Source organism: Carassius carassius, chromosome 44, assembly GCF_963082965.1.
Source record: "Carassius carassius chromosome 44, fCarCar2.1, whole genome shotgun sequence".
NCBI lineage: Eukaryota > Metazoa > Chordata > Actinopteri > Cypriniformes > Cyprinidae > Carassius > Carassius carassius.
In genome coordinates, this window is record NC_081798.1 from 1621903 (window position 1) to 1639580 (window position 17678).

General features: G+C 33.8%; 2 protein-coding genes across 3 annotated transcripts in view; both read left to right on the forward strand.

Moving 5' to 3' along the window:
• The window catches only part of LOC132126855 (spectrin beta chain, non-erythrocytic 1-like), a 70350-nt gene extending 68825 nt beyond the window's left edge, over positions 1 to 1525 (forward strand). The window contains exon 36 of the mRNA XM_059538408.1: positions 213 to 1525. Coding sequence (XP_059394391.1) covers positions 213 to 443 — 231 coding nt within the window. The 3' untranslated portion in view covers positions 444 to 1525. The remainder of the gene's footprint in view (positions 1 to 212) is intronic.
• A 4630-nt stretch (positions 1526 to 6155) lies between these two features.
• LOC132126286 (echinoderm microtubule-associated protein-like 6) overlaps positions 6156 to 17678 on the forward strand; it is a 50393-nt gene continuing 38870 nt past the window's right edge. The window contains exon 1 of one of the 2 annotated variants that reach the window (XM_059537456.1): positions 6156 to 7328. In XM_059537456.1, the coding sequence (XP_059393439.1) occupies positions 7132 to 7328 (197 nt within the window). In that variant the 5' untranslated portion in view covers positions 6156 to 7131. The remainder of the gene's footprint in view (positions 7329 to 17678) is intronic. The other variant, XM_059537457.1, reaches the window with a different exon arrangement.

Genomic DNA, 17678 nt, shown 5'->3' on the forward strand with positions numbered 1-17678 from the left:
ATCGATAATTTAATGTATTGTTGGCTTTTGCTACAAATATAACCTGTGCTCTTGATGACTGCTTCTGTGCTTCAGAGTCACACTTGTGGAATGGAAAGGTTCTATAAAAGTTAAATGTTCTTTATGGAGCCATCGATGCCAGTAAAGAGTGCATGTCTTACACAGATGTATCCTTTTTTGAATCTGCCTTATGAGCTGTGTGGCATTTGCAGGAGGAGATGAACACATGGATCCAAGCCATTCAGAACGCTGGCAGCGGCTCCTCGTCCTCCGAGAAATCAGAAATCACGCCTAGCAACCAGAGCACCCCCGCCTCCAGCCGTGCTCACACGCTCCCGGCAACCGTCTCCCTGACGACCGAATCCAGCCCTGGAAAGCGGGAGAAAGACAAGGAGAAGGACAAGGAGAAGCGCTTCAGTCTCTTCAGCAAGAAGAAGCCGTAGGCGTCCGAAACGATCGCCTCAGTCTCCTCGATTCTTTTACGAATTTCTGTTTGTGTCCGTCCACCTCCTCCAGTGATATCCCAGCATGCACAGCTCATAAAGATGCCACACTCTGTGCCTGAAAGCCCCGCCAATTGGGTCCAAAGTTGTACAAAACGCAAGAGTGTCGTGCGCGATCTGGGAATGTCGCGATCAGAATCCCGATTTATTTTGTACACTCTTACGTTGATTTTGAATTCCGACTGTTGCTATCGCTCGTTTTTTTTTTTACTTTGCGCCATTTGAGGGGTCAGGATATTTAAAACATTTCCTCAATTTTTATGAGGCTGTCTCGGAGACTTCGCCGAGTCTCTCTTTGTTGACAGTGATGCTTCGAAACGATTCCATCGAACCGCTACAATTCCACGTTAACGTCAGATTTGCCTTTTAACGACTATAAGCTGATCGACTAATATTAACATTGGCTTGAAAGCGTGGTAGACTTGTGTCATGTGCTCAAGGTGGGTCGTACCAAACGCTTTCACGAGCTGTAAGAACGTTTGCTTTATACAGAGAATCATTTGACGTCATGCTTTTTCTTTCTTTTTTCGTTGCCATTTCTCTTGGGTTTTATCATAATATATATGTTTCAAATAATTCTAGTACAAAAGAGTATACAAATTAGTATGTATTATAACACTTTAAAGCATCAATGTTAAGTGAACAGTGCAACATTTACTGGTAAAAAGGTAATGTTACTCAAGCTAAAAAAGTACAAAAAGAACAAAAAAATTAAAATGTATGAAAACAATTACTTGCTTGTGGGCTATAGCACTGAGCATTCTCTTTTTCTCTTTGTTTTCTCGTTTGGGCTTCTCCTGCTCTTTGATACATAGTGCGCATCCCCTCCATCACTGTATCTATTATAATGAGATTTTCATCTACTGCACAATCAAAAGCATCATAATAGGAATGAAATCCTGGCGTCCAGAGCGCTATAGATCCTCCGGCCCGACGCTCAGATGTATGAAACTGCACCTGTAGACTTTAACCTCCCTGCCCTGTTAAATATGTGCGATGTCATTAAATGCTTTTAAACATTACGCTCGTGTCGTGTCATTCTGTGTCTCTTTATTCAGCTACTGAGATCCGAAATCAGTTCTTTTATTCGGCAAAGATGCATCAAAAGTAACAGTAAAGACATGTTACAAAAGATTTCTATTTGAAATAAATGCTGTTCTATATAAGAATACTGAAAAACTAGTTTACACAAAAACATGAAGTGGCACAACGGTTTAATAATCAGAAATCAGTATATTATACGGATTTCTGAAGATCATGTTACACTGAAGACTGGAGTAATGATGCTGAAAATTCAGCTGCGCATCACAGAAATAAATTACATTATAAAATATATTCAGTGCTGGGGAAAGTTACTTTTAAAAGTAATGCATTACAATATTGCGTTACTCCCTAAAAAAAAGGAAGTAATTACATTAGTTACTTTTTTTTGGAAAGTAATCCGTTACGTTACTTTTGAGTTACTTTTGAAATCTGGGCAGGGTTTGATTGTTTGTTTTTAATATAAAAAAGTTACTTCAGACTGAAGGAAATGTAAATTCACGTCTGTACAGTAGAGAGCACAGCATGAACAATATGACGCAGTAGAAGAAAGTTCAACACTATTCACAGCAATAACTAAACTGAAACAAATGTGCCATTTTGCCTAGTATGGTTGAATTGGACCAACGAATAAGACATTGGTTAATAAAATTGGATTCAATATATAAATTATGTTTGTCTTTTTTAACATATTTAATTATTGCAGGTTTGTATAATATTCTGAGTTCGCATTTGGCTGTTTTTATTGATTTGGGGGAACACTGAATCTGTTTTTATGCAGGTGATATGATATTTAGTCTAAAACTAGAGTAAGATCATGTTCACACACAGCGCTCTACACTCACTCCTGATTTCTGTCACCATGGCAACATCAGAGCTGTCAGTCAAAACATGGGAAACAAAGTAACTGGAGTTACTTATTTAAAAAAGACTAAAAAACTCTGATATTTCCTTATAAATTAAAAAGTAATGTGTTTCTTTACTAGCTACTTAAAAAAGTAAAGTAAATCTGATGGCGTTACTTGTAATGCGTTATCTTAACCCTTATGCGTTGTTGGGGACGTTTTCATTCACTAGGAGGTAAAGTTGAGACTTATTTTGGCCACAACTTTCTCTGTGTTTCTGCAAATGAAATGATATTATATACAAATCTTATATTGACACATATTATGGGGAAATGCTTTGAAAAAAAAAATAATAATAAAATCACTACCCCTTCGTTATGTTTGTGGATGAAAACATAAACTAAATTAATCTGCTGTAAAAATGTATCAGATTTTTTTTTTTTTCAAATTGTTTCGCATAAATCAAAAAACCACCAACCATCAAAAATGCATGATTTTATGGTGTCATGGCTTTGCAATCAAAAATGTTTGTTATAATAGAAGTCAATGGGGCAAAAACAGCCACAAACAATAAATGAGGGAGAAAAAAATTAAAATCTGATGCTGCACAAAAAATAACAATGCATCAAAGCCAATGTTGTTACTTTTCTTTGCCTAAGACTGTGATAAAAGGTAAAAAAAAATCCAGTCCAGTCACTTTTTGTATTGAAAATAAGTCACCCCCCCCAAAAAAAAACAGTGACATCATTTATTAACTTGGAAATTGAAGAGTAAAAATCGTGGATTTTTTTTTTTAACAATTAGTAGTTTTGATCAGGACTGAGGTTGATTAATAAATTTATGAAAAAAAAAATCTAAAGTATTTATCTGAAACATTTTTACAGCAGTTTAATAAAAGGGTAGTGAATTTGAACCACCACAAGGGTTAATATATTCTAATAAAAACAGCTACTGCAATAATATTTCACAAGAGTACTGATTTTCTATATTTTTAGGCAAATAAGAAGAGGCTTCTTTACAAAACGTAAAAAAAATTAGATTTCAAGTAATTTTTTCACCCCCAACAATTTGAATGGTGCTGCAGTAGGCCTACTAAAAATCTGTACATATTACTATTCAAAGTTTTAGGATCTGTAAGTTTTTTAATTAGTACTTTTATACATCAAGGACACATTAAATTGATCAAAAGTGACAGTAAAGACATTTATGTAGTTACAAAAGATTTCTAATCTCAATTCAAATAAATGCTTTTTTATAATGTATTCAAATAGAATGTGGTCTGTCTCGTATTTTCTTCATGAACACGAAAATAACTAAATATACAGATAATAATAATATTGCAATAATATTGCAGTTTTACTGTATTTTAAAACAAACAAATGCTGAAATTTCAAATTGCAATAACATGTTTTTCTAAACAAATGAATGCAGTCAAAAACATTCAACGTTTTGAAACACTTTTAATGTTTATTAACCTGTAAATATTGGGTTGGTAGCATAAGTATTTTTTTCCCCTTTTTTTTATTCAGCAAGGATGCATTAAAGATATAGAATAAAGACATTTACAAAGTTACAAAAAATATTTGTTTTTTTAAGAAATGCTGTTCATTTAAACTTTCTAATCACAGAGAATCCTGTAAAACAAAATGTATCACAGTTTAATATTAAGCTAGCACTAATTTCAACATTGATAATGTTTCTAGAGCAGCAAACTTTTCTTAGATTTACTCGGTTTAATCTCACTGCTGTCTTGGAGAAACAATCAGGATATTAAAGAGATCTTGATTTGTTGGTGTTTTTTTATTGTGTGTTGCTGTAAAGCTTTTCGGGGGTGACACCTCATAAGTTGTAAAGCCACACACACACACACACCATCTGTGATCTCCATATGTCTGTGATTAGTTCATGAGGTTTGAACCTGCTGGTTCAGCAAAGGACAAGAAACACAACCTTCACACCAGAAGACTCAGAATCAGCACGACTTCCTGTCATGTGACTTAAGCTTTTTCTAAAAGCATCTCATATCCTCTAACTCGCTGGGAAAGCTCTGTTCGATATCTTAAATTATCCAGGAAAGGAGACTCCTTTACGTCTCAGAGCCGGGTTTTCCTGGGCTGCATTTATCGATAGTTAGTAATCAGATTTAAATCAAATCACATAAACCGGGTTTATAAAACCAGTTTTACCTAGACTCACCCAAAACCAAGAGTCTGATATCATGAGGTACAATTAGTGCATTGATTTTATACATATATTCATATATTTGAGATTGTCAGCCTGTATAATCATTAGATTACTCGGCTTTTCACAATCAAGTAATTATAGCCAATTGTACAATATATTCTCTTTCAAGTAATCAAACAATCCAAAGTAAACATCAAATTTTGATTAGATCAACATTAAAAAACATAACAAAAAATCTGACCAAAATGTCTCTGTGGGTTCATTGTCAATCAGCTGAATGATTCTTCCTCAGAAGAGACCAAAGCAGCACCTCACTTCAGTGTCTGACTGATATTATATTTACATCCAGAATCTTTTTGTGAAATTTGGATGAATTCATGAATCTGTTGTTTGAGCTCTTCATATTGTTATGATTTTCAAGGGTGTGTAACTGAGCAGGAACGCTATGAGATGTCCCTAACACTATAATTTAATGAGTTGAATGTCTGTTGTCTGTCGCTGAATCCATCACTCGTGCTTTAAGATCGCGACAGATGCTCTGAGCATTAGTCACGTGATTGCGTCTTAAGCAGCATCAGAGGGCTCGGGATCTCCTTCCGCTGGGGGATGCCCTTCCCGGCGTCCTCTCCGTGACCGTCAACCAGTCTATGCCGTCAACACGTCCACTCACACTTCACATAGTCTCGCATCTAAATACAAGCACTGCGTTTAGCCATTAATAGCGTATTTACATATTAATGCATTGCTATGGACATTTGTATATTTGAAATCCAATCGGAATCAAACAGGAAAAATTCAAAAGGATTAAAGATCGATTAACAACACTTCAGCTTGTTTTTCAAAATATCATTTTATTCAATACGAACTACAAATCGTGGATTTGTATGTAAACTGCGAATGCCCCAATAATTTTTAATTATTATTTTTTAATTATTATTTACACAGACACACACACACACACACAAATATATATATTTAATATATATAAAATTATATATATATATATATATATATATATATATATATATATATATATATATATATATATATATATATATACACACATTATATATATATACATTATATAATATATAAACAATTTTTAAATTTTAAAATATTAAATTTTTACTTTCAAAATATTCTTTTTAATTAATAACAATTCTTATTAATTTTTTTATTGTTTTAAATGTTGTGTAAATTATATATATATTTATATATAAAATACCAATAGAAATACATTAGCGAGCGTTCCTTCTAGCGCTTCTTTTAGCTTTTCATAACATGCTTTTGGTATCTTCATACAGTACATGTTGTTGAGTAAAAAAAATGCTACAAAAATGAATTTGTTGAAATAATATAATATAATATAATATAATATATAGAAAACCTTATTGCTGGCTCTCAGATGGTTACGGTAAGAATGTTCTTGGAAGATGAAGACCCGTATGTTCAGCACATTGGACAGCGCATGCTGAGGGTTCATGGGATTTGAAGTCATTTTCGTTAGGCTGAGCGTCACTGGAAACCGTTTAGAACTACAAGTCCCATGATCGCTCGCCGCTTTCTCCGTTGGTCGGCATAATCGGAAACGGGCCACAAGGCGTCGTAGTAACCAAACCGAATGGCTTACTAGACACCAGAAATCATATTCTACAAAATATTACGCCAATAACTCAACCCAAAGCGCCTTCACTCCCTCAACGCTGCGCTGAGTTCGCGGTGGAGGGATTAATCCACCTAAACCAGCTCGCGCGGCTCTTTTCCTCCGTGTAAGAATGAGGATATTCGCATCTCAGATGATTCAGTGATCCGGATCGCGCGAGGAATGGAAGAGTTTGCTTGAGGATCACCGGGAATCGAAGATCTCCAGGCGAAAGTTGAGGAACATGAAGACGTTTTTGGGGAAGGTGTGATCATCGGCGCGCTCCTGAATCATCTAACAGCTGAAATCGTGGAGGCTTTCTGAAATCCCAGAGGACTTCTGCCCTTTAGAGGAGATTAAGAGCACGATGGCTTTGAGGTTTGTCTCCTGAAGTCTCTGCAGCCCTTTAAAGACGTCCAGACCTCAGTGTATCCAGCGTGTTATAGATGCATTTGGATCAAAATCAACTGCTAGAGTGGTTTTTAACATTAATGCACAGATTCACCAAGCTTTAATACAATGGGAACTCATGCAATGGCTGGTAGGTGTGACCAAGTATTCTACTATGAACATTTGTAATCACTCTAGACCGCATTCCCTTTAATCTGGATCCAAATATCAGCATATTCCCATCATTTTAGCCTGATTTCTTCATGCCTCCCATTGGGATCTAAAGACACCCTTCCCTGTACAGGTGACCCAGCTTGTGTTCCAATTGTGATGCATGCATGAACTTCAAGAGGGCGTTGAATGGTGGCAGTGCCGTAGGGTCGGTTAAAGATCTGAACCGGTGTCTAAAAGGCTGTAGGTTCCAACCCTACAAGAGGTGAGCCATCACCATTGTGTCTTCGACCTCTTAAGAACGTCCACTAAAGGACACGTGTGTGAATGGTAGAGCATTGCAGATCCTGAGAGCATGGCAGATAAGACGGCTCCTCACTGTCAGCTGAGACTGGAGTGGATTCATGGATACAGAGGACATCAGTGCAGGAATAACCTGTACTACACCGCCGGGAAGGAGATTGTGTACTTCGTGGCTGGAGTCGGAGTGGTTTACAACACCAGAGAACACACACAGAAGTTTTACTTGGGACACAACGACGACATCATTAGGTATGACGATGCTCTTTATAACAGTATGAAAATATCAAAAACTTACAATGAAATTACCATGTACTATGGAAATGACATTGCATTCTTTTTTACATTCAGTAACATGCATGATAAACTAATATTGCAATCTGCTTCAGTACCAAAAGTACCATGATAAAACCATGATTTTGGAATATCATCACATTTTTTGGACACATACTATGACAAAACCATGTTTTTTTTGTACTTTTACCATGGTAATACCATTGCATTCTGTAAAATGCTACAAGTTATGATGTATATACTATAGTAGTCATTTTTATTACCATTGTATGTGACAAAGTGCAATGATAATACCATGTTTGTTTATATGCACCATGATCATTTCATTATATTTCTTGTAAAACCATGATATCGCAATTTGTTGGGCATACTATGGCAATACCATGATTTTTGGACGTTTACCATGGCAGTGCCGTTGTATTCTTTTGACTACCACGAGGTATGATGCAAATAATATGGTAAATTAAGATGGTAATCATTCAGTACGGTTGTATGTAACAAAGTACAAAGACAACATGCTTTTTAATATGTACCATAGTAATGGCATCATATTTCTTGGAGTACCATGCTATCGCAATTTTTTTGGACAAATGCTATGGCAAAAGCCTGTTTTTCTGGACATGTGTCTTTCTGGACATATGCAAATTACAATGCAAAACATACAAATACAAAATACATCTAAAAAATGCAATGACTTTACCATGGTAAATGTCCAAAAAAAAAAAAAAAAATTCCTTTTAACATGGTAAAGTGATTGTATTTTTATATGTCGTGAAATTTCATGCATATACTATGGTCAATTAATATAATAATCTAATTAATGAGAATACCATATTTTCATATATACTCTAGTAATGTCATGGTATTTCATTAATTAGTCCTATATAGAGTTTCTTTTGCACATTTACCACGGAAATATCATGTTTTTCTGGACATGTGCAACATCAAATATGTTTTTTTTTTACCTTTACTGTAGTAATGTATGGTATTTATTAAAATTTTTTAATAGAATTGCATGTGAATGCCATGCTACTGGAATAATCATTGGTAGTGTATGTGATAATACTCTGATAGGCTGTGTTGGCTGGTTGTTTGTGTGCCAGTGTTTAGTGTTGACACAGTAGTTGTTCCTCTCTGATAAAGCGCTTTGTATCTGAGACACCTGATGCTATCTGAACGCCGGCACGCCTCTTCATCCGCACATGAATCAGACCATGCGTTCCAGCCCTGGAACTGGCGAGGGGTCAGGACTCGCTCGTGAGCTGATTATATCAGTGAGCAGCAGCAGGGTTTTGGAGTTGATATGCAGAGATGGCAGCAGGATGACCCTAATGGAGGGCAGCGCTTCTGTAAAAAGCCTTTTCTTGTTCAGTAAAGCTATGGGATTTTTCTCCTGAAGGGAGAGATGGGCCGATACGGTGAGGAAGTGACCGCGATTCGTCCTCGCTCTCGCCTCCAGGTGACTTGAGAAAAAAAGAGGACGCTTGTTGTTTCTAAAAATATTTAACTTAAGCAACCTATTAAACTTAATGTGATGCATATTTGTTAGTCAAATGAAGCAGGTCAGATTTATTTAATACACTGTAAAAATTATTTAAAAAATTTAGAATTAAACAAATGTCATTGGAATGCATTTAGCAAGAAAATACGTTTTTTTTATACTTTAAAATTGATTGTGCAATTCAATGTGTTACTAGCAATTTCTTCATGATTAGTTGTAAAATTTCCAAGTAATTTCTGAGTGATAATTTTGGTTTTTTACTAATAAATAAATGTTTAAAATAAATAAAAATGTATTATTTATAATATTTTTATTAGTGATTAATTAGTAAAAAATGTATATAATTAGTTTATATGTTTATCCTCAATATCTTTTATATTTAATAACTGAATAAATGTAATTGTTTTCACAATGAACAGATTCATGCCGATTTTAAGCAATTTATATATATATATATATGCATTGTAAAAATTATTGTATGATTGAAGTATCTAATAGATGCATGTAATCCACTATACCATGTTTTTTCATTTATTTATTTGCATCATATTAATGTTGTAGTTTGTTTCTATTAAATGCATATAGACGCATATACTAAATTATAAACAATGCTATGTTTATTTATTTATTTATTTGCATCACATTAAGTTTATTAGTTTGTTTATATTAAAACGGCAGCTCAAACAGATGTAAATTTTAAATGCAATTCAAATACATAAATCTTAAATTTAGGCTGCCGTATTTTATTTGAGTGACGGTGAAAGATGTATTTTGTATTGGTCATATCCCAAAAAAATAATTAAAAATGCTGGTTTCTGGCTTGCATCTTGCATTTTAGTCATGTTTGCATTAACATTTTTTTCATGGACTGTGTTGTGACAGAAAGCCAAGCAGATTTAGTGACATTTAGTCCCGTTTTTGTCAAATCCACACAACGCCGCCAGCTCTGTTTGCGCTTGAAGATGGGATGCTATCCTTGTCATCCGATTCCATCCTGCCCAGATCCTCAACAACCTGATCATGTTTGTTTATAATGAAGTTTAATTGCTTGGTTAGAGTTAGAGCGCAGGTTACATTCTGTGAGCAAACAGTCACAGGATACGTGCTGAATTATGGGATGCTGGTGTCTTGTTTTAGGCTGTGCCTGCAATTGATGGATTTGGTAATTAGTGTTAATTGTCTCAAGTGTCCCGTCACCTCGTTTAGCAGGTCTCTCTGTAATGTGCATCTATAAACAGAAACCACAGGACAGCATTTGTGTTGTGCAGTAATTGTGTGTGTGTGTTGTGTTTATGGAAACTCTGACATTCAGTGTCATTGGCTTTAGCAGATTGTATTATATTAGGAACACACACACACACACACACACACACACACACACACACACATTGGTCATGGTCGACGTAGACTGAAGAGTGAGTATATTAACCCAGTTCATCTTGCTGCCTGAGGGGGATCTTTGCTATTAAAAGTCATATTAAAAGTACTATGCAGAAACACATGATGCCAGTGGCACTGAGGTATAAAATGTCTTTTTGAGCTACATTAGAGCAGCCTGGTGCTTTACACAACAATCATTCAAAGGTGTTTTAAGTCAGTCATCACTAGTTTTAGAGGTCATAGTTAGTGTTGGTTGTGTGTACAGTCCTTGAGCTCTAAAAATGATTTCTACAGACCAGAATAATCATAGATTTGATCTAGTTTGTTTAACAAGTGTGTTGTTTTACAATAATGTTTTGGAGATTGCATCACTTAAGTATTGCAAAAACCAAAATAAATAAATATATAAATTTTTGTCCCCTTTTTCTAGTCATTTCTAGAAACAAAATGACTTAAGATATAAATTATTGTTTAAAAAAGAAATATCAAAATGAAGTAATTTTACATTTTCAAATACCTCCTTAATAAATAATTTTTCTGACCACATTGGAAGATATTTTTTTACTTTGCTTCAAACATAAAGTCACTTTATTTTAATAAATTGTAAAATGTATTTTGATTCAAGATTGCATTTGTCATCATAAAAATGTCAAATGTATCATTTTTATTTTTGCTAAATATAATTATATTATCCTTCAGCTCTTTATATAAAGTTGCATATATAAGTTTAACTCTATCTGCATACATAAAGTATACTCACAAAGCAGTCTGCTTGATTGTTTATATAATCACTGAATGTAACTATATTATATCTGCTAAATGCAATATTAAGATATTATAAACATTAATGTCATAATATTCTGCAAAGCTGATTTGAAATGTATATTTATGGTAATTAAGCACATTTCCCTTCAAATTGTAATTCCTGTAATGCATGTGAAACTTTTTCTTTTTTGGGAGTTTTGCAGTGTGTAATTTCAGCATCATCAAAATTATACCTTTTATTTCAAAGTTGTAAATGAAATGTAAAAATGATTATCGGAAGATTTAAAATTTAAAAAAAAAAAAAGTTATTGGAGTATGTTTTACACAAAAGTATAAATTGGTTTAAAGCTGTATTTTTTTTATTTTTTTGCAGTAAAACAGAATTGCAAAAAAACCCGGTTTAGTGTCACGCACTAATCTCAAAACACTTCATTGTTTTAAATGCAAACTAAACATTAACATCATGATCTCATGTAAAGCTGCTTTAAAACCATGTGTTTTGTGAAAAGCACGATAGAAAACAATTAGATTTTGATATTTGTAATGACAAACAAGACAAAAATACTTTTTATGTCCTCTTCTTAAAATAAATAATTTTAAGTTATTTCGGGTTCTTGAGTTGCTATGTGATTTTTGGAAGATTAAAAACATGTTTACTGTTTGATTCTAGGTTCTTCCAGGTTGAGTTGTTTTTTTAAAGAACTGTGTTGAAGTAGCTGCTGTTTCGAGTTGTCTAGATTATCTACTGACTAAAGTAAAGACGTTCAGTGAGTCAAAGCACTTATTGTTCTTGTGTCTGTCAGCATGAAGGGCAAGTGTGGGGTCACTCTATCAGCCCGGATCTGACCCCAAACACAGCCAGATTAGCCCAAAATCTCAGCAGACGCTCTGTGGAATTACTGGAGTTAGGTTTATCTGCTTTTCTTGTTTCTGTCTTGTCACTGTTTCAGATATGCATGATTTTGAAAGCTCATTAAGACTAAAACAACCTGACTGCTCGTTTCATTAAAGCTCTCGTTGGAGATGCGTTCATAATTGCATTATTATAATGAACAGACTCTTCTCAGTCACCGCTTTTTTTTCTACACTTAAAAATAGCACAGTTTTTTTTTACCAAGTGCAAATGGAAATTTGAACAAGCAACTCGTGATTAGAATTTAAATTTACGACATTGTATTCTAGACTCTGATTAAGGTGTTGATTAATTTTTGTTGAATTAATTCGGCTATTAGTCAATCGATGACATAGACTGTCTGAAGATACTTAATCAGTTGTTTAAGAGAGTATTTCTACTCACAAAAAGTATTTAATATCATACGTTATAAGTGGAATAATTGACTCCGTTCTGTATAATTTTGGAAAATGATTGTATGGCTCTTTTAAATTCTTGATTCTGATTGGTCAGTTGCATCTTTGAGTGTTCATATACAGTATATTTTTGCGTAATTTGTCAAATGACCTCGTTTCATATTTCTCTTGGTGGTATCTAGGAGCTGAGAAAAGTGAAAAAATGACTTCAGTGTTAATTTTAAGGAGAGCATAATTCCTTTGATAGTTGGTCAGATTAAGCAAAGACATGGCAGTGAATGGGTGCCGTCAGAATGAGTGTTCAAACAGCTGATAAAAACATCACAATAATCCACAACACTCAATCTGGAGAAGACAAAAGCTGTGTGTTTGTAAGAAACAAATCCGTTTTATAAAAAAGTCCATAATCTGTAGTTTTGCTTCCTCCAGTGAAAAAGTGGCCTGGTCTGAATCAGGAGAGAAATCTGCACAGATCAAACTCTGTTGACAATATTTACAGCTTTAAACAAATATGTGGCTGGATGTTGATGTGAGAGACAACAGGAGATGGGCTTATTCACTGGATGAAGCATTATTATGGATTATGAACTAATATTTTAGCCAGAATTCACAGTTCAAAGTCATAATGATGGATTTATTCTTTATAAACACACAAAGTGTTTTTCTTCTGAAAGGTTTTAACTGACTGGAGTGGCTGTGGATTATTGTGATGTTTTTATCAGCTGTTTGGACTCTCATTCTGACGGCACCCATTCACCGAAGTGCATCCATTGATGAGACACTGATGCAATGCTACATTTCTACAAACCTGATGAAGAAACAATCTCATCTGCATTGCTGTAACCTCAGTACATTTTCAGAAAATTGAAATTTTTGTATGAACCATTCGATGCATTAGTCTCATTAGATTCATATCAGAAACCGTCGGCTGGTTGCAGGTCTCCGGCAACTGGAATTATTACAGGCTTTTCCAAACGCGCTCTGTCACGACAGCGGTCAGACGTCCCACTTCACTGCACATCTGCGGAGGAACACAAACACACACACACACACACACACACACACACACACACACACACACACACACTCTGTTCAGCTTCCTCCCTGTAGGCCTACAGTCACTGGTGTTCATTTGACTGCAGATCTTTCCCAGAATCCCTCAGCTTTTCACTGACTCACAGGGGTTTGGCTCAAACATGAGTAAAGGCCCACAGGCGTCCCAACACACACGTTCTGATGGAGTGAGACTCATGGAAACATGTCTGGGAAAATCCAAGAAATTAGATTGTGCATGATGAAAATCATTTTGCACTGAAATATTATTCTTATTGCACTGAAAGTCTTATTCCTGTGATGCATGTTTTATTGTCATTTCATGATTCTGAGTGATGACTGTCAGGCGATTCTTTTTACAGTGTACGCTGTCTATAAAACATGATTTTTGTAAGTTGTAAATAAAACTTAGAAATGAGTGGAATTTAAAAAAATATATTGTGTACGTTTTACGAAAAAATACAGTTTTAGTCTTTTTACTTACTATTACCATCTTTATTATTATATTATAGTTTTTACGAATAGTTTGAATGAGTTTTTATTTGTATATTCCGCTTTCATTTTAAATTAAACTTATAGTAATGTTTTGTTGTGCATCTTTAATGAGTTTTTATTCGCTCTTTCATTGCAGGCAGCGAGTGTTGCATTGCTTCAGTCCAAAAGTGTAAAAAATAAAAAGCCATTTTCGTTAAAATTAAGAGTCTCACACGGCTCCGGGGGATGAACTAAGGCCTCCTGTAGTGACTCAATGCATTTTTGTAATGCATTTTTTTCACCTCAAATTCATCCCAAAACAGGCTTAATTTTTTGTTTAAAATATAGCCTTATCTAATGTTTTTGTGTTTGTGGGATTCATCTGACTCTCTGTACCAGCTCCATTCAAGCCAAGACCTCCCTGCCAAAGTGTTCAGTATTAGATTTTGCTCCCATATCTGATGTGTTTATGAGTGCATGCACACACACACACACACACTCTTTTATCTTTTGTGTTGAAGGTCTTTATTCGATCAGTGAAAGAGTTGCAGCTGCGCTCCGTTCAGAGCCGCTATCAGTGATGTCAAAGTCGCTCTTTCTTCAGGGTCACTGTTTCATCTTTCTCATCTTTTGCCACGTCTTACTCTCTCTGCTCTCTCATCACTCAAGACGCTTAATGGAGCTCTCAGTTATGATATATTTAAGAAGCAACTTTGTCTTTTGAGTTATTGCCTGTGCAAAGCTTGTCACCTTGATTGCTATATAGCATTTTTTTTTTTTGGTTGCAAATGTGGTTTGATACTGTTGCTGAGGTGATCTGAGTATAGAGGGGTTTTGCAGTATTTATGTCTGTTAAATGGTGTGGGATGAGTTAAGTTTGATACATCGAATGATATAACACAGATCGTTTGATGATTACAGAGATTGGTATGTTTGAGCATTGTTTGAGAATGCATTTATTGTTAGCTAAAACTAAATCTATTACAAACCATTTTCCGTAATTGAAATAAAGCTATCAAATGTAAATATTAGATAATAAAAAATACAAACTTTAAACTTTTACAATAATGAGTGCAAGTATATTAAGACATCAAAAATAAGAATAATTTATATATATGAAAAAATGCAATGCAATGACAAAATTACAAAAAAATTAACTAAAATAAACACTGGTTTAAGACCATTTTAAATAAAATATAAATATTAGATGAAGAAACATTAAAAGACAAAAACATTTTTTAAACAAGGTATGTGTTACAACTAAATGAAATGTTGAGATGCTAAAATTACTACAACTAAAACTGAAGAAAATAAAGCTACATTTAAAATTACAGTAACTTACACTAAAATAAAATATAAAAAAACTAATTCAAAATATAAATAAATATTATAAATAGAATGAATAAAAATATAAATTCTTACATAATGTAAAAATAAAGTAAAATAAATAATAAACAATTATGTAATTAGATACATATGATAAAAAAGCATATTCAAAATATTAACACATTTTTCATAAAGAAAAATATAAATAATGCTAAAATAACACTGATTTATGCCAAACCATTTTACTTCCCTAATGTGGTGCATTTCAAAGTAAAAACAGGATATTTGACAAAAAAAAAAAATATATATATATATATATATATATATATTCTATTTATAAAGTGATTGAATTGCAAAAAGGTAGTTGTGATGCATCTGATGTGTACAAAGTAAACGGGTCAGCTTTTATTTCATTTTGACTTTAAGCAACAATCTACATTTGCCCTTCAATTAATGTCATTTCTGTCTAGGAGAAACAATTAAGATATTAAAGGGATCTCATTAGTGATTTTTCCTTCCTGTGGGTTGGTACTTGCACATATATGCAAACACACACAAACACACACACACACACACACACACACTGCAGCTGCATCGGCACACAGCACAGCTGCTGGCTTGGGTTTCATGCCAGTGGACATGGAGAGACTTTGATCGTCCTGCAAGCTCTCTGAAACACACACACACACACACACACACACATGCACGTTGAGGGCGTTTAGCCCTGCTTAATCTGCCTTTGATCTGCGTTTGAGAGGAGACTCCTGCTGGTCCTGATGGGTGTTCATAATGGGACTGGAGTGAATGTGACTCGCTCTCTTACAGTAAATCACTGTGACGCTGCCAGAATGATGCTATAATAAAGCTATAAACTGCCTGAAGTGATGCATGCCAGTCATTTTAGCATGGTAGAGGACAGTTTTATTATTGTTAACTATTAACAATCACCTTAGGGAACTGAAATACAAAAAATTTATAAAAATTAGATGAAAAAGCAGCTAATTAAAAAAAAAAATGTTTGTTGAGGTACAAGAATTACTACAATTTAAATATAACTTAAAAAAGCATATAAGCTATATAGAACAAATTTTTAGCAATTGAAATATTGAAATAAAGGTAAAATCATAGCTAAAAATATGAAAAATCTTATATATATATATATATACAATGAAAAACATAATAAGGTGTAAAATTACTAAAACTGGAAGGAGTCATTTTATAATTTTAAATTATATTAAATATATGTATCAGATGAAAAACAAATAAACTAAATGAAATATACAAGTTTAGGTTTAGGTACTAAAAAGAATAAGACGAAATGAAAAAATATTTTTATATAGAATTTTATGTAGATTAACTTATTTTATAGATAAATTTGATATAAAATCTTTATACACAGTGTTTCAAAATGACAAGGGCACAAAATAAATTGAATGCCATAAATCAAAAAATTTTTAATGAAAACTGAAAGTATAATAATAAAACAATTCAAAATATGAATAAACACTATAATAGTATAACTAATACTAAACTGAAGCAGAGTGCTTTGGAAATAGCATGCATATTATGTCCCTGCTGTTGTCCATTGACAGTATGTTGTACAGTATGCCCGTCCCAAACCAAAATCTCAACACAGTAACTAAACTAGCATTTATGATCTTTCAGTATTGGCTTGCGATTATTCCGGTTGGTTTTGTTTTGCATCTGCTGTATAAGGAGCTATGGCTCTCACCGGCTGTCGTCATGGCAGAGCTGTTGCTGTGGAGAGACTCGGTTCTTTTGTGACATCAACTTCCTGTCGGAAAGTCAGTTGTCTCATGTGCTGATCCTTTCGGGCTTTCCTCAGCCATGCATTCTTTCACACTCGGCTTCATTTTAGTGTTTAGTTGCATTACCAGACTTTCCGTGTTCATAGATCTGGATTCAGACTGTTTTAATGAGATCCATCCAGTCTCATTATCAGACATATGACTGTCATTTTATTTTGGCAAAGACTGTGTGTATTTTTAAATAAAATAAACATTAACTGCATGAACTGGAATAAAACTAATTTAATAGAATTATATAAAATAATAAACTTTTTAAAGACTATTTAAAAACTAAAAGTGATCAAAGTTATATATAAAAATATATAGAGATATTACAAAAAATAATGTAAGAAAATAACTACAAACTTTAAAATAAAAAATAGGAAATATTAAAATATAAACGAATTAGTGCGGATGAGAATATGAGTGGCTGAGTTTTGATTATACTGTAATTTAGCCAGAATTGTATTGTTGTGCCCCCCAACTCCTCAAATATTATGAAAAAAAACCAGACCTTTAATTAAATAAAAAGTAGACAAGTTTTTGTTTACAAATTACAGTTATAGCTCTCGACAGTTACCCGTGGATGACTTTATTAATACAGCTGTCTAATTGATTTTATAGTCTCAAATATTCAGAAATCATGCAAAAGAAAATGAAGAAGTTTTACTATAAAATATATTTTTTAAGGTT